The sequence below is a fragment of the Saccopteryx leptura genome, chromosome 4, assembly GCF_036850995.1.
Source record: "Saccopteryx leptura isolate mSacLep1 chromosome 4, mSacLep1_pri_phased_curated, whole genome shotgun sequence".
Taxonomy (NCBI): Eukaryota; Metazoa; Chordata; class Mammalia; order Chiroptera; family Emballonuridae; genus Saccopteryx; species Saccopteryx leptura.
In genome coordinates, this window is record NC_089506.1 from 164976259 (window position 1) to 164997264 (window position 21006).

General features: G+C 40.0%; 1 protein-coding gene across 2 annotated transcripts in view; it reads right to left on the reverse strand.

Moving 5' to 3' along the window:
- EFNA5 (ephrin A5) overlaps positions 1–20359 on the reverse strand; it is a 291459-nt gene extending 271100 nt beyond the window's left edge. The window contains exon 1 of one of the 2 annotated variants that reach the window (XM_066381964.1): positions 18412–20359. In XM_066381964.1, the coding sequence (XP_066238061.1) occupies positions 18412–18536 (125 nt within the window). In that variant the 5' untranslated portion in view covers positions 18537–20359. The remainder of the gene's footprint in view (positions 1–18411) is intronic. The other variant, XM_066381962.1, reaches the window with a different exon arrangement.
- Between the last annotated feature and the right edge of the window lie 647 nt (positions 20360–21006).

Here is a 21006-nt window from a genome sequence, read left to right on the forward strand (position 1 = left end):
TCTCCAGAATACAGCCTGGTATTTGTTGAGTGGGCTTTGCTTATCTTTTTCTATTTTATATAAGTTTCTGCTAAAGTTTTTTTGTAAACAATGCTTTCTTTTGCCTAAAAAGAAGTCTGAAAACAAACACTTAATCTATAAATGAGTGAATCAGTTAAGATATAATAGATCATCCCGTGGGTTTCACCTGGAAATACTAAAACCACCCTGAGTTTTACCATCACTTAACCATTTATAAACCAAACCTAATTTAAATATCTTCAGCATTTTCTAGTATTCAATTCTATTTACAAAGGAATTAAAGAGTGGCTGAGACATACAACAGTGCAGAACAATTGTAATACATATAAGAAGCCTGTTAATTTGTCCATTATAAAGAACAATCCATCCTAATGACCCTATCCAACCTTGATAGTAGAAACAGAGTCTCACAGTGACACCCTAGCTTCTGATACATTCTCCAGATCTCCTTCACTCTGAATGAACTTTCTGTATATCCTACAAGTCCATCTACAAGGTTACAGGCAGCAGATCTTTATTCCTGTTGCTATGGATCCCTGGAATTCTACTGCTTCTCTCCATCTCTATTAAAATCATATTATTCAAGGCCTAGACTAAATTATTCCTCTTCCAGGAAGTAGTTCCTGATACCCTTAAACAGATGTGCTTTCTAACTCAATCCATAGCATGCTTTATTGTGGCATTACTGTTGTTCATTATTAAGTGGCCTGAGTGAAGCAGAACATTTTGATCACTGCTTTGACAATTAATGAATTTTCTAATTGCCTTGGTATTTGCCTGCATGTGGTCTTTAGCACTGACGTGTTCACATCAAATATCACAGAAGACACAGTATTCAAGCTGAAGGGATGCATACACTATCAGTGAAATGAGTAACAATCCAAATAGGTTATTGGTTTTACTGTGTATTTCTTAAAAATCACTTTGCAGTCAGGACGCATGAGAATTTCTTTTTAAGGATGTTTACTTTTCCAGTTAGTAAATGTACTGGGGTGGTTTTCACTAAAACATAAGTCAGCCAGCTGTTTGTTTTGGTTCTTGAGCTGAATGGTAAAAATACCGTCTGCTTTTGCTCAGAGTACCGCACTTTAAACAAAGGAATCTGTTCTATATTGAAATGATTTAATTTTTAAAATTTCTTTCTTTAACTTTTTCATATGAGAACATCTCCTCTTCAGAACTTCAGAACTTCCCTTTAGATGGCATATGGTTCTCCCTCACCCGTCCGATACCCCGGGGATGGCAGAGCACTTAGGAGACCCCAGAGAGTGTGCGATCCAACATGACAGCTGGCGGAGGAAGGCTGGCAGAGCCTCAGAACAGGTATCAGGGAGGGACAGTGTCTGTTCTGGAATCCGGGTTTATCCCTCACTTTTCTTTCACACCCACCAAAATGGCTACATTTCATTTGCTCCGGAGAAGACAGCATGGCTGGCATGAAGGTTTCACTGCGGGACAGGCTGGATCCACCAGGACAGCTTCATGTATCCTTAAACTTGTCTGAAACAGGAGGGCAGGCGGTGTTTTTGCACTTGAGTCTCCCAAATTCTCTGCAGCCCAGCATAAGCCCCTGCTGGCTTTGTAGCCAGCTTCCCTTTCCTCTGTGCGGTGCATTTACGAGCTCAGCTGTGGGCCTGTTCCCTGCCCTCTGCAGCCTTTCTTCCCCTAACACATGCATACTTGAGCGGCTCTGGAGTGTTGACTCAGGAGGAACAATGGGAGGCTTTGAGCCGGCCTCAGCCCCAGACCCAGTCAATATTTACTTCAGTTTGGAGCCACTGTGTTAAAGCTCCTTCCAAGCAGAACTCAACAGTTGGGAGTCCCAGAGGTTTCTAGATTTTATTTTAACAAGGGAGAAAAGGGGTGCAGAGGTAGAGTAAATAGGTTCCTGTCCAACCACTTTCTCAGAAAATAAGGGAGGTTCTTCAACAAAACAGGTTAAACTTTCAATACTAACTAGCAATTTATAAGAAGAAAAACCAATCACTTTGCCACACTGACACTGCCATCTTAAATTCCGTATCAGGCTCTAATGCACATCTACTTAAATGTGACCGCTATATCTCTTGTGAGCAGGGCACTGATTCTGTCCACCGCCACCACTTGCCGATGTTTGCCTACTCTGCCCGACACAGCAATGTGAGGCCCTAACTGAAGTGAGTCTAAACTCCTTGACTGACTTCCAGGCTGAATCTTATGTATACGACCCATTCAAATGTGTCCTAAAAGTTGTGATCACCAAACACTCTGAATGGTGTGCTATGGTCAGTAGTAGTCTGTGTGTCTATCTTGGCAATATTGGTAAGGTTGATCTATGTCTTTCAATATAGTACCTGACAAAGAAGTCACACTCTCTTCCTGACAGTCAAAGTGTCTTCCTACCACATGGAGGGTGGGAGGTGGGCTAGCATGGAACCAATAGTTTGTTTCTAACGCCATACTGGAGTAAGTGGAGTTTTCTGTGGACTTACAATGCCTTTTGTTGAGATAAACGCAGAGATCCTCTTTTAAAAATTAAACTAATTAACTGTAAATAGTTTTGTATTTGCCTAGTTGGTTTAATTTTTTTTAACTCAACTGCCATAAAGCTTACCTAAAATGACAATTGGGAAAGTTTACTAAAATGATTAAGGCCATATAAACTTACTAGATATTTTGGTTAGATAACCGAAGAAAGAAATTCATAGTTGTCTGCTGTAACCAACTGCTCATTATTCCATTCGAATCAATAAGCAGGCTTTGTTCTTTTTGCTTAAAGATCTAACTCTACATTCTATTCACTTTTTACAATATTTCTGTAATGAGAGATACAAATTATCTGAAAAGTTTAATACGAGAGAAATTAAAGAGGATTTGTAACTACTCAAACTTAAATTTCTAGTTTATGACATCCCTAGTATTATAGGGCAGCTCCTCATCATCTATATTCCAAACTTATAAAATACACTGACATAATGTGGCATTTCACAAAAAGAAATGAAGAGGAATAAAACTATCCCACCTCCAAAAACTATGAGGTAAAAGGTTAGGTATACTTGGATTGGCCTGTTCTATTATGTTTGTCTAAATTCATTAAATGTACTGAAATATGTTCAGCTTTAGTCTTTGCTACATTATTTACCATATTAATAAAAGCTAAATAATTAAAATAAAACTCAATCCAATCATTGCAACATCTTAAGGAATTAATGGGTTGCTATCTATATACTCAGTTGATCAATCAACATGCTCTCCTGGAAAGAAAATATTCAGTCAGCCTAGCTGAAATGAAGTCTCTAGCTGACACTTTTAAACTGATAAAAGAGTATAAAGAACTACTTTTTAAAATAATACAAAATTTCAATAAGTTAGTTATCAAAATTTAAACTTCTTGACTACCCTTTTGTCAACAAAGGAAGCCTGGAACAGGGGAGAGATTACAGCCTTTAATCATTCATCGGACACTGAATCCAAGTAACATAAAATCACAAAGTTTTAAACTTGAAATAAACTCATAGCAAACTCATTCCCTTGACAAACCTTAACTTCCAATTTAGCAGGACAAAAGAAACTTGCTTCTCTATGAAATAATACAAGAGCAACAGAGGTCTGTCTAGCATTCCAGTGAGCATAGCAATTCTAAGTATTAAAACACTGTTTTTACGAGAAATCAGTGATAGAGTATTAAGTGCTGTTTCAAATAATTTTGGTATCACTAATACTGAATTCAATATTTTTATTGCCGGTTAAGTGCTACCCTCAGTTATCACTAAATTTCTGGGTATAGCACTTAAGGATCATTGATAATTTCCCTTATGAGTTACCTTCTTTGGCTGGTATGAATGAGGTTCATACCTTCAATAGTAAAACAACATTATAAAATAATTATGCAAGTAGGTGACTGTAATTTTAAAAGAAAAAACAGGCACATTTGCTACTCTCTGAAATAACTATAACACATATGAAGTAAAACCTGCTTATAATAACCAGCAGACGATTGTACAGGAAAGTGGCCCTTTGACAGTAATGTGTTACTCAGGTTTCAATGCATTAAAATATGTGTTCCTTGACAAATTCTGTTTCCTTTCTCCGCTAGATGCTGTTACGATCTATTTATGCTAACATCAATGTGTACATAATTAATATGTACTAAGTTTAAAAGCAGTCGATAGCAAGAGATTTCTAAGCACAGAGGTACCAAGAGGTTAAACCCCGTTCTTTTGGCAAGAGGATTCAGAAGAATCCCAGGGTCTCAGGGACAGTTGGGCTGGCTGTAAGGAACAGCCCCAGAAAGGAACTGATTTGCTTCAAAAAGCTCCTCGTTGGAAATGTAGGGATTCTGCAAGAGGGTGTCAGTATTCATTAATTTCTCCTTTGAGATGAAGATATCTCACTAGACCTGTGAAGTTCAAAGCAGAATATTAAGGTTAGAAATCTAAAGAGGAAAACAAATAGAAGAGACAAACTGTGAGGGGATGAGAGACCATGAAAAATAAACTTGACCAACTTTACAATTGAGATCCAAATTCCTTTCTGGAAAAAAGGTCCTAGCAGACTGGCCTCTAAGTGTCACTCTGCACATATTATTATTTTGTAGAAATCACAAGATAATGTAAAACATGAATTCCTTCCAAAGAAAGCCCAGTGTAAACACATAAATCATATCTATCAGGGACAATATATAAATACAAAATAATACAACTTAGCCTATCTTTTAAAAAGTCAACTCTTCCATGATGCTTTGAAAATTAAGTTTTCATTAATAAGAATATGTTTGCTATGCCACTTACAAAAATGTACAGAATTACAAAACTGAGATGCGTACAAAGTAAGGTGACCCTCTTAAATCTCTATTTTCATAATGGTGTCCTAAGTTTTTAAAGTTCTGTCACAGACATACTTTCCTTTAAATTTTCACAAATATGAGATACATTATTTTTATTATGCTCATCTATTTATAACAAAGAAACTGAGGCTCAGATTCATCACTATGAATGGCATACATATGACTCAACTAGAACAAAAATTTAACTAGATCTGAAACATAACAAAAAATGTGAACAAAAAACTTGAAAAATCCAATGTGACATTGCTTTTTTTAATATCTCACTCTCTGGGCCCTTGCCTGTACAACATATAAACCTACCTGAAGTTTATCCCAAACAGCTGCTATATAAAAACAAAAAAATATACATAAATACAATGCTTTTACTTTATGCATTCAAAACAGCATATAAATCTACACGTATCAGTGTACCAAAAAACTTAGTTTAAAACCTGTTAATTGGATGACAATGTGGTGTTAATAACTTTGTCTCAAAAATAAAAACCATTTAAATATTTCTCCCTTTAAAAAGAAATGAAGGGGAAAAACAATAATTAGAACTCTTGAGCATATTCTCCTTTAACTAAACACAGCAATGACAACAAATCTTAGGTATATCAACTCCATTTTGAATAAAGCCATTGCTTAAATATGCAAATGACTTCTTTTTGATCAATGAAGATACCCTATTTCTAAATTTAATAAAGCATCTAAGTACATAGCACATCTATCTTCCAGAAACCACTTAAGTTCACACACAGTCACAGAAGATTCTTCATTTCTTTATCTGCCTGAATTATAAAACTTGAAGCTCTAAGTGGTTGTCACCTCAGAGTCATTGTCTCAATATGCTTCCTTACACCATGGCAAGTACAAACATAAACCTGTAAAACACAAACAAAACAGTAATGTCTGAATTTACTATCCTTCCTATTCATAGTTCTTACAAAATGCTACCCAATGTGTTAATTAAATCCATTTATCAAGGATTTAAAAATGAAAAGATTTGCATCTGTTCAATAATTAACTATAAAAAAGCATTGGCAAAAACTGTTATAAAAACAAAAGAATACTTGAATTAAGAATGCTTGCCATCCTTCCCCTATTTTTTGTTTTTTCGTAAAAATACAGCTGATTTACAGTACAAACAGTGTTATCTTCCTTTATATGATCACTTCGTGGAGGTGTGTTGGCTAAGTAAGTCTCTCCTTATTGATGCTTTCACAGCCTTTACAGTTTACTTAGGAGATCAGTCATATTGTATTTATACATACAGAGTGAAGAACAACAATAAGTAAGCAGGCAGAGTAATCTGAATTTAACCAGGTCCATTCTTGTTAATACAAGCATCACATAAAATTTGTTTTGCAAAAGCCAATGATATATATGCTGCAAAAAAGCAGAAGCATATTGACAGACTTCACACTTCCTAGACTCTACAGGAACACAGGTTTCTCACTAAGGACACTAGCATCGGAGCGTTTTAGAGCAGGAAGGTACTTCCCCAGCCCCCCAGACATTTATAACTCCACTGGAAGTGTAGGCTCCTGAAAGCTATCCACAAGAAACCCAACCATTGGGAGCAGAGAAACTCTTAGTCATCTTCTATGATGAATGTAAAATGAACATTTTGGGTTCATTTAACCATATGGATTTACACTGGAAAGTGTTAAAAAAAAATCTGTTTCTGAGGTGGAGTTCTGGCATGCAATATGAAATACATCTGGGGAGGGTTTGCAAATAAGCATCTTTGGATACATATAACAGGACCCTCCTTAACTTACAATACAATCCCTAGCCTATTACTTTTGTTATTGGTGTATTTATAATGATGCATAAACCTGAATGTAAGAATCTGTTTTATTTGTCTGAGATTTGGGGGTAAGTGGCTAGAAATGAAGACTATTGGGCCTTAAGACACACAACGTTCACTCATGCAATTATTAAGTCAGCTTAGAAATTGTAGAACCACATAGAAGAGGAACCAGAAGTATTTTCTCTCCCACTGACTTCTCCAGAACCTTGCTACCCACACTATGGCTCAGGGTCCTGCTGCATCAGTCTCAGCGGGGAGCTTGTTAGAAATACGGAATGTCAGGGCCCAGCCCCAGATCAAATGAATTAAAATCTGCTCTTTCAAAGGGCTTGTGTGCCCTTTGGAGTGTGAGAAGAAGCAGTGATCTAGAAACTGCTGGCTGAGTGCTTACTGCCACCGTGACGGCAGGGGTGTTGCTCACACTGTTCACTGTGACATCTCCAGTACTGAGAATAATACCTGGCACACATGGACACTCCATAATTATTGGCTGAACAAATCTATATGTGAAGATTATCTATACAGTTTCTACTCTGCACTGTAATGGTGTATACGAAATTTTTGTATCGGCACAAAACGAGAAGATCCTGAAGGGCACCGATGCTCTCCTCTGACTCATCTCTGAGCCCGCTGTACGCCTCCCAGTGTTTGCACACATCACTCAATAAGTATTTCATCAATTATAACTTTTAGATATTTAATATAGGAATATGTTACTGTTAGATACTAGCTATATTATTGCTTTAATGTGAAAACTTTGGAAAAATAAGTTTAAAATCAACATAGAGTTCCTGAAATCACCCACCTGGCTTTGGTTTTAAATACAGTAAAGAGAATTCACCCAAGGAATCAAGAGAGAAATGGAAAACATCATACAGGGCCAAGTGCTTGTTCTACGTGGTACCAGAGAACAGGATGGCACGGATGACGGAAATCAAAACTGATTCCAAAACCCATCATTCAACGGCCTCAAAGTCTTCTCTTATCAAATCTCAAACCAAAGCTGCTATAAGTTTCAGAAAAGTCATTTTTTAGTTTGATTTTCTTTCTCAAATCTACCTGATAGACAGACTCAAAAACAGTGAAGTAGCCAAAGCCATAAAAAAGGAGAAAGACAGCGATAGAGAGATCTGTGCAATAAATGAACTATGTGATTAGGACTCAAAAAACCAGGTATCAACACAAAATCAAGAGCTAAGTGAAGAAAAAATTTAGATAATTATAAGAAGTCATCAGATACATTAACAGCATAGTTGTGTCAATGACAAGACCGTTGTAAACTAATACTCAAAATGAGATAGAGTCATAAATGTTGCTATTCTCTCGGTCCATATTTATCAGGATATTAAAACAAGAATGCCCTTCCTCACCAATAAAGAACTGATGGGGTTTTTTTAATTAACTGAATTAGATTGTCCTTTATACATTTTTTCCCCCTTCAGGGAACCCAGAGTTTAAAGTTAAGCCATCAGACGATACGTCTGACCACACATACACACACACACACACACACACACACACACACACGCCTGTATACATATATGCACACACACACTACACACACTCTCTCTGTCCTGTTGTTGTTTTCCCCCCAGTCTAGTTGACAATGGTGATAGCAGAGTGTGTAATTAGTTTCCATTGTTCCCCTGACAACTATAGTTCCATACAAGACCCTTTTCTTTTTATGTTGTAAAGGTTATAGAAAAAATACACTAATAATAGGCATTTAATTATGGGTTCAGCAACCATAGTGGGGACATTTCCAGAAGAGACGGGAACCTTTGGGATATAAAAGATATACTTGAAGTAGGGGGAAAGTTTTGTTCTTCAATTACAGTAATGTTCAAAATCTTGATGACAGGCATATGACAGAAAAAGTTTTTTAATTTTTCCTTGAGACTCTATTGACAGTAAAAGTATGTATACAGTATTATATCAGTACTAAAACCAAGAATACTACCGTAACTGTATTAAAACGCAATTAAGAATAAAGGCATTCCTTATCCTTAGAATAACTGTATGCTCTGATACTATCAATGAAAAGTAAAAAGATTTAATTTTTTCATTGCTTTTTACAGACTTAAAAAATAGTACTTGTAATACCAAATATCTGGGTGCTACATTCCTTGAGGCTTACTTTAATTTGTTTTATACAGTATTTAAAATAAAGCATTCCCTGAGTTGCTGTCATGGCGGACACCAGATCTGTCACTAAGGTCCTTTCTCGCCTGATTAATTAGTAATTGGGAGACACATCTTGGCAGCTTTCATTTCCCTATTATTTTCTCTAGTTTGACACAAAACCCTGTCAGAAGCACCACTATTTGAACTGTACCCCTCTTAGTGCTGGGTCACTAAATTTTAATAAATGGAGCCCTTGCCAGAAAACTACCAAAATAGGCATAAAAGTTTACCGAAGCAGTAACAGTAAACAAATACTGAATGCCACAGTATCTAAAACATTAATGGTCTGTCTGAACCCAGGGGTTACTGGCAAGATTGCAGAGCAGAGACTAAAAGAAAAGGTCTTTCATCTGTCTTTAATAAAAACATATATATATTTATATATTAGCTTAATAAAGCTAAACACTTTGGTGGTAGCAGAACCATACATCTTCCATTATCCCAACCCAATAAATAAGTTTGCTGGGAGGCAAAGACAGATAGTGACTATAGGGATACCTAACCCACCCAGAAGTCACGAAACCCAACTCTGAGCCAAACAAAGAAACATTTTTCATAAAAGGTAAAGTAGAACTTCAAACTGAAGCTAAAAAGGCTGATACTTTGGAGAACTACAAATACTACAGAATCAGTTTCAGGGTCTCCATCTCAAAGTGTCAGTCACTTCAAAAAAGCATCCTGCTCCGGTGGTGGCTCAGGACACTTGTGTGCCAGGGCAGTGGCCATGCTGTGTGGGTCAGAGGTCACAGCTTCCACATTCCGACATCTGTCTGTATTTTTTCTTGCCCTGAAACAATAGAAGGGGAACTAGGCTCATTTGCTCCCACTTTGTTTAACATAATTGTTAAACACAAAGGAACATTTCCCCACATGAAGAATTATTTTTCCTTTTTTCCCATACCTATTTGTCTCCATAAAATTAAATACTTTAAAAACTTAACCAAAAAGTTAAGTCCTCTACACGTTATTAAAGTTCAGTAAGTGGGACAAAATCACATATCCCACCGGGGTCTGTGGAACATGAAATATCAAGTAGCATGTCCACCACCTTCAAAACCTAGATGACAATTTGCACTATAATTATCCAACCAAAATAAGCATGACTTTATTTTATACCACCCACAAAACTACAGTTTTAATGGAAAAATACTTTCATTTATCTTTATAATATGAATTTCCATAGTAAGAGACCAGAGCTAATAGTTAACTATAGTTTCTACATAAATAAATAAGTCACTAATAAAATTTAGAATGGACACTCTGACAGCTTTGGAAGCAGAAAAAAAAAAGTATTTGTTAATTCATTTAAAAGGAAAAGGTCACTTTGAACACTCACTTCTCCAGGCAGTCAAAGAAAAATAGATGATGGATATCAGAGGCAAGTTACTTGGTTCAAAACTGTCAAATCATACCTGGACTTTAATAAGGCATCCATGAGATGTACATTTGTTCTTAAAACATGTATTAATCACCTTTACACTGTATCTACAACTACCAAAAATCCCACTTCTAATTAACTGAAGCAATCTGTGACATAAGTTGTATGCAATCTGTGCCCAGTTTAATCAGACTGACTGAGTCAGGTTACTTTGAAATTATTCTTAAGAAAGTTCTGTTTTTACTACAGTGCATGGGAATAATGCTCCCAGACGTCATCAGACAGATGCAGTAGCAAGAAGTGTAGTATAAATTTTGGGTAAAGTTTACTAGGCCACATGTTCTTCCAAATGTAACCCAAAATACAAAACATGGTGGAAAATATAGCAGACTCAGTTGATACACTCTCATCAATTTTAAGAAATATGAATTTACTTCCAAAATAATTATGAATTTATTTCCAAAATAATTTTTTGTAAGAACTCACAAGAACGGTTTAGTAAAGATAGTAAGAGCCTGAATTTCAGTCACAAAAAGGTTCTGACATCATGTAATGCTTCTTAAAGCACCCGAAATACTTCATTTTTAGAGGTACCTGCATTTTTATCAATTCCTCTTACTGAAAGAAAAAATATTCATCAATCAACAAACTAGAAGGACTACTTTATGAGGTCGGAAAAAGGAAATCAGGGCTTGGGGATGCTGATAATAGGGGGCTATTAATCCATTACTTTAAAATTAACACTAAGTTATAAACTTCACAAGAGAAAATTACATATGTAAACATGGTATAGCCCAAAATTTAACATTAAAATAAAATATGCCTGAGTTTAAAATATATTATTACTAAGTGAAAACACTCATTTTTATCAATTAAATACAAGCAGATAGAATTTAATGAACTCACAAACAACTTAAGATAGCACTTGAAATGCAGAGCCATGACAAAATGATTATAAAGTGGTTTAGTCCTTTTTTATCGTCCATATTCATTTCCGGACCATTTTCATGAAAGAAATAAAATCGGTCTTAAAACAAGATGGCTGCTTCCGGGGGGGGGGGGGGGGAAGAAAAAAAACGCTGATTTAACTGAAAGCCAAAAACCTAGCTTTTCTTAATTCGGAAATAAGAACTTAGTCATATTTTCTAATCTCCAAGAATGCATTCATGCACCCACAAAGAAACCTATGGATTACACTGTGCAGCTTTTTAAAATTATTAATAGCAACGCAATTTTTTAAAGGTCTAATCTTTGTGTGCTAACAACATGATTGTCCAACATAGAGAGAGATACACATGACCAAGATTCCCACGTATACTTCATATCAGAATCATGAAAATCGGGTCACTTAATAGGAATAATATCGATATTTTATATCTCTTAAAGAACCCCATCAAAAATGTCTAGTGATACCCTGCTACATACACATCAACGGTATTTGGCTTTTTAAACACTCTATGAACCTGTTAGACAATTTCTCCTTGAACTGCACTTCGCTGCCCTTCCCTGAAGCAAATGGCAGATTAATTTTAGATATAAACATAAAAATTAAAAGCATCTCCTACATTTTGAAATAATGTTTAAGCAGATTTTTTTAAATCACTCAAAGTTATTTTTATTTCTCACTTGAGTGGAAAGTAAGACCTGACAGTAACATTTTCTTCAAGCTGTCAACTGTCAATTGCATGAAAGATGTTTCTAACGATGACAATGATTTATTTTTCCTTATTGAAAATGATAGAATTCTACCTGAATGAAAGCTGAACTAACCATCACTGTGATACACTACTCTCTCTCAGCATCTAGGTAACTTTAACTAAAAATCTTCCCTATTTTAAAATAATGTTTTTACCGAAACCTATGACTCACTGAAAACGATATTTAAAAACCTCAAAAATCAAGAGTTACACATCCACACACATTTCAGAAAGTAGTTCAGAGATATCGATAGTTAACAATAAATACTTCAAGGTACATTAAGTAATATAGATTATCAAGAATATTAAGCTATAAGGAACTTTCCTCATTTATAGTGAAAACTATGCATAATAGTTATGGTACAGAAAAACTTGCATTATTACTTTATGATTTTAATCTAAGTGGTTCTGTGTCATTGTGCTGCCTTGGTTATGACTGACTTAATTTTGAAAACATAAATGCAGACAAATTTAAGAGGAAACAGCTCAGGTAGTGAGTAATATCCCATTCACAAACACTAGAAGTTCAAATTAATCACAAGAAACTTTCTACCAAATATCTCAGGATATAGCTTGAGAAACAGTCAAAAATTTAATCCAATAATATAAATCAGGCCCTTAAAAGAGACAGTAACTTACTGATGCTTAGCTGTCTAAGACCACCATCATAAGATACATTACTAAGAGTGAATATTAACACCTCATTTCTTATATTCCTCTTGGAGGTTTTTATATCTGAATATGAAGGAGTTATCCATCAGAAATGATCAAAAGGCAATTTTTTCTACGTTCGGAAGACTTATCCTGACTAAGTATCCCGTGTAAGCAGCCAGGACCTTCCTTACTATACTTAGGAATACACTGGCTTACTTTTCAACAGGGACATTATAATCAAAGCTGCTATTTCAATAGTTTGTATACTGTTTCTAAAAAGAAAGTTGATAACATATAATCAATCAACATAGATTGGTTCATTACTTAAAACACCATAGCATTTTAAATTATCATTACTATAGTGAAAGTAATTCAAAACAAACACAAAAATCAAGAAGGCTTTTCGTTCATTTTATATTTTAAAGTTTACTCTTTCTCAAAGGTACATTCTTTTGCCATAGAGTTCTCTTAAGCTTGCAAAAACCAGAACTCCTGAAGGACTAATTGTATTCATTCATTTTGTTGGCCCAGCATGAAGCTGGTAGCTTGCTTGGTACATAGCAACAGGGAAGAAAAGGAGGCGTTCATCTTTATCTGTCCCTATCCAACAGGAAATCAGGCCAATGGACAGAACGCAATGAAATCCGTTTTCAGAAGGCGTCTTGCAAGATTAAGTGGCAAGAAACTCACAAGGTCAATTTGCCCCCAAATAACTACATTCTCCTTCTAAATTGATCCTCAGCATTCAAAGGTGGGAGTCTCTAAAGCCATTGATTATCAGCCAGAAGACACATGGCAACAAGATACTGGTTCAGTATACCAATGGTTTGTTAGTACCACTAGAATCAACCAACAGGGAGTGATAAACTACTGAAAGCTCTCTCTGATTCTTTTCATCAAAAGGAGTTTATTCACCTTGGTCTTACACTGGAAATGCCCAATTAGACTGTACAAGCAAGTGCGCCTCAACGGGCACTGATATTTCACTTAAAGACAGTTGACTACTTCTGATAACGTATCGTGACTATATAATCTAATGCATAAAATGAATGGAACATGACATCTCAGTAGCTAACTTTGCTTTTTAAACTTCTATAGGAAACTGGCCAAAAACAACCAGCATGCTTCTCTTTTACAAGTTTTTAGATAATATAGGGGGAGAGAAGGAAGAATCACTTCAGGTCTCCTAAATGAAAAAGGGTAAAAACACTAGATAGAAACTTATGTCATATAGCTTTATTTTTACCTAGGCATTTAGATAAATTCTGATAAAAATAATAAAATTACCTCATTCCATCTACTAAACTAATGTATTACACGGAAGCTCGAAGTTAATAAAGTTAAAAGAGTCTACGTAATGCCTTTTACTTGAAGACCTTTTTATGTTTCCAACATACAACAATATTATTTAAAACACTGATAATGTCAAAAACAGAGTTATTCCTTTACAAGTTTGGCAATAAAATTTAATCAGAACCAAAATCAACTTTTCACCTTTCCTCAGAACAAATACCTAGAGTTAAACTGAACTGATTTCATTTATTTACCAGTGGAAAAGGCAGTGCTGGCGTACTGGTCTATGAATACTAAAACAATGATTTTTAAAAATAAAACAAGTGAATTTTGAGAAAGGAAAAATACCCAGGAATAGTAAGTAGAAAAAAATTTATTTCTCTCTACTTAGCCCCATACATATGGCCTACATGCCAGGAGATTTGGGAGTGTTGACCTAGAATTCACATCACTTTCACAACTCTAAGATTACGTGTTAACCAAACTAAATGGTGTCAATTACCTGCTACTCTCACCTGAAATGTTTAATTTACAAGTCCCTACAAGAATTGAAGAAGTCCAAAGAAAACAGATGATTAGAGTAAAATTTAGTAAAGTCCCCCGATGAACTATAGAGGTATGTTTTCTTGTAAGAGAATAACATTTTAAATTGGTCATGCTCAAACCTTAACAGAAGCAAAGCACTAAGTGAGGAGAATCAGAATTCTTAGAGTGTGCTGGTTGTATTTGCCACTATTCCACCCATTAATGCCAACCAGTAGGACATATCTTTAATTATCCTAGCACCATTCTGGCAACTGATTAAAAGAATCCAAGAACTTTTCAATATATATACAGTGTTTAAAAGAATATTCTCACTGGAAGCACCAGATTAAGTGGGATGTTCTTAGTATCGAGGCCTTTATATTTTTATAAGAGTAGCTACTAAGAGAGAATGTAAATAAAGTTTTATTACTAAAAGTCTTTTTAAAAGTTACTTAAAAGCTGTTTACATTCTTACAGAAATCAAGGATGAATAACTAAGATGCCACAACAAAGAACTGATGCTTCTCATCTCTCTCCCTTCCGTCTGTCTTCCCCTTTCTGTCTACCCCCTCACTAAAAAAGAAAGAAAGAAAAAGAAATCAAGGACAAATATAACATTATATTCTCCTTGGTTTGGATGTTCACTACTCAAAGTTACTTAGTAACTTGCTATTTTAGAATTAAGCATAACATTAAAAGAATCATTCTATTACTCTCACTAGGTGAAAATTAAAAAGTTTTTCAAATTTTTTAAATAGGAATTTAACATTTCGACAAATCTTTTCATATACTTCTATTCAGACTGACAAGTTTCAGGTGTTATTTCAGAGACATGCCATTTTGACACATAAATTTAGTTTGGCCCACCACTCAATAAATACTAGTAACTAAAAAATTATAAGCATTTGAAAACTGAACATCCACTTCCCCTAAGTGAATACCTGGGAAGACAGATTCTAACAGTAAAACTATCTGACAGCAAGTAAGTTAAATACTTTTTTCTTCTATGAACCTCAAACTGTGGATGCTTATGGTATCAGCGGAGTCAGTAATGAAACCCAATGTAGTGAATAAACTCCTGTGACCACATAAGTTATAATATAAAATATTTAAACCCTGTGGTCAATATGTAATGCTTAATTTTAATTTTATCAAAACATAATTTTAAACTGAAGCTTATTGGTACAAGCTAAAATATAGTTTCTTCATTTCCACAGTATCATTAGCAGCTCAATGTGTCCAGTGAACCTTAAGTCTTCAAATTTTAAAAATCGATTCAAGTTGCAATTAAAGTTTTCTACCGTTTCCCCCAAAACTGAAGTTTTTCTATTATATTATTAGTTTAGCAAAATATTAAAGGATAGGATTTATATAAAACCAAAAGATATGGCTAGATTACTTTTGTAATGATAACATATGAAAAGGAAATGTATGTAAAATACTGAATTTATAAAATTTAGTAAACAGGTGCAAATTTTTTAACATACTCCTTCATTATCTTTTGTGATAACTGTATTTCTAAGTTACTTATTTTGCATTTGGCTCCTTTTAAAAAACACCCAAGCTGACTTTTCTTAATGTATCAATAAAGCACCATCTTACTTAACATTTCAGAGATAAATCTGCCACCCAGTACCTACTTTTAAAATTACATTAAGTTTTAGTATAACAACACGGGAAGCTACATACATCCATAAACCCCCAAGAATACTCAAGTTAGGGCTGAATCTCTTGGGAGAGGAAGGACATCATTCTTTCTTTTGAACATGACCAAAGTGATAATGATCAAATAGAAAGCATTCCACAAACCTCAAATTGGAATACTGACTTGAGAATATTCTTCGTCTTTTCAAATTCTACAGATTAACTTTGTCTGGGCAGGTTCAAAGCTACCATAGCATCCTGAACAGAAGAGTTTTATGTAGGCAGGGCATATCTATGAAAAACATACCCTGTGACAAAATCAATGTGTTCATCTTAAACCAAACAACAGTATCAAAAGCATAAAACAAGAGCTAACCTAAGATAAAATGTCCTCAAATTAACTCAGACCAGCTTGACAGGTTAAGGAGGCAGAGTGGATGGCTGGCTGATTCTGTTTTAACCGAGATGATTGGAATACCCAAGTCTCCAAATAAATTAATGAGGAAAAGATCACACTGTGAAGTTTGGAGTGGGAAAGAAAAGCCGACCAAGAGCAAAATATCCCAATTTTAACTAACCAATCTCACTGTCATTTTATTTAATAAGGTGCTGAAGTTGATAAATATACATTCTCCCTTTCCTATGTGCTATCTAATAAAGCCCAAAGAGGAATAAAACCAACCAGCATAATGAAGCTTGCTTTTAACACCATCACAACTAGAAAGCCTGCTCTATTTGTCTTGTCAGCTTTAATAAAAGACATTTCCTCTGGCAGGATGGCTTCTTTTTCTCTTTTTCTAATAGTGGTAAGAGGCATGTCAAAGAAGAAATAACTTCCCATCCCACCACCCACCTCCACAAGACTTTTTTTTTTAACCAAACTTTCAGGGATATCTCCAATTCTGCCAGGCAAGCAATTAGGGCTTGGGTTACCGGGGTATGACTGTCTTTTCTGGGTTAGCAGGGTGGCGGGGGGGGAACTCCTTCTCTGTTTGGCAACCGGTGGACCGCTTGTGGGGAAATCTGCCCATCTTCAACTGAGCTGACATTACTTCAAGTGGGGAATCCCTCCCATGCCTGCGTAAGGAAGGAAGGAAGGCGGGAGGACTGCGGAGAGGTCCACCGGGAGACAGCAAGCACTGGAAGCGCCCTCCAGACCCCTCTCCCCAGGCAAGCTGGGAGCGCAGCAACCATAAACTCTTTCCTCGGCCTCCCACCACTCTCCTTCCTATTTCTATTCCAGCCCAGGGAAAAAGCTGGGATTTGCGGTATAATTGATGCTATTGTCCTCCTGGGCGGGCACCGAGGCCGCCCACAGCTGGAAGCCGGCTGGCCTCGGTTCCAGGGAGGCTGGAAGCCGGCTGGCCTCGGTTCCAGGGATCCAGTGGGGCAGGCTGCTTCCCAAAGGCCAGTAAGACAACCCCACCTCAACCCCATATCCAAAGTCGGTGAGCAAGGGACCTCCGCGGGGTGGGAGGCGGCGGGCTACGGTCCAGCACACGCGCCAGGGCGGCCCTGGACGCCCGTTTCTAGCCGCTTGCGTACACTGCGGGCTTCGGGGACCGCAGGAAAAAGGGTTCCAGGTAACCGTGCGTGCTACGGCTGTACACCGCCAGGCTGCAGACGAAGGGCTCCCATCTCCCTGCTCTGCCAACTCCAGCAGCTCGCTCGGCACACATGATGTAACCCCGCATTAGATCAAACTTTCTGGCACCTTGAGCCCACCCAGGGGTAGAGGAGGTGGGAGAATCTTCTCCACTGCCAAGTGCGCCAGGCCCTGACTGACCCAGGGGCGGGATAATTTCCTCCCAGTTAAAGAGGAAAATAACCTAAAGCTTCCGCTTCCCAGGCCCCCTCACTTCCCCCAGCCCGTGAGCTCTCTGAGCGCACCGATTAAAGAAAAGGAAAAATTACAAAGAACACAGGGAAAAAACCCCACAAAACTTGGGGATGTTTGGCGGGTTCTCCTTGCAGTCCCTGCACACCCACGCTGCCGGTGCGAGCTCCTGGCTGTGCGCACCCGGGACTGCCCGTGCCCAAGCCCTGGGCCGGGATCACGATGCTGGCCAGCCTGCACGGGCGGGTAAGCGGGGAAAGTCTCGACTTCCCGGCTCCCGCCTTTTCCGAGTCTCCTGGTTCTCTGCAGTGGCAGCCGGTCTGTGCAGACCCGGGTACTCCCAGGGGCGCCCGGACTCTCCGCAGTGGCTTAACAAAGAAGGGCTCGACGGGAGCGCTTCCCGCGGAAGCCTCGAAAACCACCAGCGCTAGCACGACGTAGGCTCCGAGGGTGCGCGCAGCCGGCGGCTGGTGCGCGCTGGTTCCCCTACCGCTGCCGCTCCTTCCTCAGGGCCCCGAGGCCGGGGTAGCCCTGGCTCTTCGCCCCCCATTGCCTTACCTAGGGTTGCTGCTGTTCCAGTAGACGGCGTAGCGGTCGGCGACGGCCTTGGAGCCCGGGTCCTGGCTGAACACACACATCCAGAGCACCAGAAACATCAGCGTCAACATCTCCACGTGCAACATCACGACTGGCCAGCGGCGGAGCCCCGGACGCGCCACTCCGGGGAGAGAGCAGGGATCCGGAGAGAGGGAGGGAAGGAGAAAGCGAGAGCGGGAGCCAAATAAATATGAATAAATAAAAATGAAGAGGGATGAGAAAAGAAAGGCACACAACAAGCTGGGGAGGGGGAGGAGAGCGAGAAGAAAAGAGACAGTGGAGTGGAGGGACTGAAGACAAACTCGCACCCCCCACTTTAGGGTTCAGAAGAAAAAAAAAGAAATCACAAGATGGAGAAAAGCATGCGAGTGTGTGGTGGTGGCGGCAGCGAGGGCGGGGTAAGGGGTGCCAAGCTGTGTCTGGGGCGGCGGCGGCGGCAGGCCAGTCACCCCGGGAGAAGGAGGTGCGCGCCCGGCCGAGCGGCAGCAGCGCGGGTCGGGGCAGGCGGCGGCGCACGTTGTACAGTCACCCGGAGCTGCGCGCCGCGGCCGCGGGGAGACATACACTGGCCCGCGGGGCCCGGCTCAGCGTCGGCGCCACGGACTGCACACGTCTCCGCCGCCCAGGGCCCTCGCACTGCGCCCCGCTTTGCTTCAAGTTACTTTGGCGGCCGGTGGGAAAACTGCAGGAGGAGGACTCCGTGTAGATGGGGGCTTCGTGCCTGTGGCCTCCTCTGTGCCTTAACTGGGCAACCCCTAGAAATCTCGGAGGAGTCGTAGGTGTTGCGGATTCGGGGCGGTGCGCTGGGAAGGGTGGGGATCTGGAGCCACAGACCCAGCCCCACCGGCGTCCTGGAACTGGTTAAGCGGCAACTAGCTGGTGAGGAGCGGTCTCGCCTCGCAAACCTCAAAAAAAGTTTGGCTCTCCGTGTCTTCTAGCAGGTCCCCCGGTGGAGTCGGACTGCAGCGGCGGCGGGAGAAGACACCGCAGGCGCTGGCCTCTAGGATTTCTCGCGCGTGCTTTTCTCGACCGGGTGTGGGTGCACCAGAGTGAATGTAGAGCAGAGGTTACCAGCCAGCCAGCCAGCCAGGCGGAGCTGGGATGATCAAACCTGCAGGACGACGCCAACCCAATAGCTCGGCTGGAGAGCGGGAGGGAAAACAATCACTTTGAAATGAATCCCTCCAACTCCTGGATGGGCTGATGTCAGTCTCCGATCGCCTTCCAGGGGCACCAATGAGCCCCAGACGCAGTGCCAAGCCCCGAGTGAGCTCTCAGAAGTGTCCCTGCGACTCCGACGGGTTCGTCCTCAAGCCCAGCAACTTGTAGAGACGCATCAATCAGTTTGAAATGTAGAGAGAGAGAGAGAGAGAGAGAGAGAGAGAGAGAAAGCGCGCACCAGCCAGTGGCACCTCCCCGATGACTACATCAGAAAACCTCTCCGATCCTCCCGCTGCTGCTCCCTTTTCCTTCCTTGGGCACCGCAGCAACAAGAGATGAAAACCACCAACCGAATCCTAAAACCCCTACCAGGCGGGAAAATGAACTTGAGTGCAGCAGCAGCACAAGCAGCCCGGGAGGGATCGAAACGATTGGCGAGAAGTGGAAAGGGGTAAAAGTCAGTTTTGTAAAAGAGAAAAAGAGAGAGAGAGAGAGAGAGAGAGAGAGAGAAATTGCTTTATGGGAAAAATCTCCTCGGCACGCCCCCTCGTTAATGACCTGCGTGTAAAGCCGACCGCAGCGACAACCCAGCAGCCGCACTAGAGCGCGAGGAGGCACGCGTGGACGTGGGCGGCGCGGGGGGGGGGGGGTGCGGGCGTATAACGCAGGGCGTGGGACAAGCGGGAGGCGCGAGCACGAGTGTGAGCTCCGGGCCGAGCAGGAGTAGGCGCCGCCAGCCCGCGCCCAGCAAGCGCTGCCGCTGCGGGGCCCGGTCCTCTGGGCTGCTCCGTTACCCCTCCCCCATGCAGTTTACTGGGGAAGGGGGGGTGCCTGGAGCAGCCAGTCAGGGGACGGCCTGCTGTTTGCTTACAGATCGAGATTTTTTCCTCTCTCTTTACGCCAACCGGATTGGTTGCTCCAGGAGAAAGAGGCGTTTTCCTGAGCTCCCTTCCTCACGCCTCCTACCCCCTCCCCAGCCCCACCTTCCAGAAACCTGACTAATTGAATTACTGGGAGTGCCGAAGCGCCCTCTTCTCCACCCGAACCCAGCAGCCGTGCGTAACCCTTTGGATGCTGAATTCCGCCAAGGTTGAGGAATGATTTGACATCTTTTTACCTGTGAGGAGGGTATTTCAGTTACAAAGGAATCGGTTTCCTCCCGGTAGCCGGAGAGCCGAAATCTGTCTCCGGAGCTCTTCAGGTGACACGAAGTCCCAGCAGGCCGGCTGGCAGAAAGTCTCAGTGAATAAGTTCCTGTAAATCTCTTCCCTGTTCTTCACAATTGCGCGGCGCTGGGTTATCTGCAAAGTTGAGCATCTCAGTGCCTTTTAACTCCCCTCTTCCTACCAGGGACTTAAAGACTCATGAGCAAGAAGAAAGACTTTCCTTTAAATT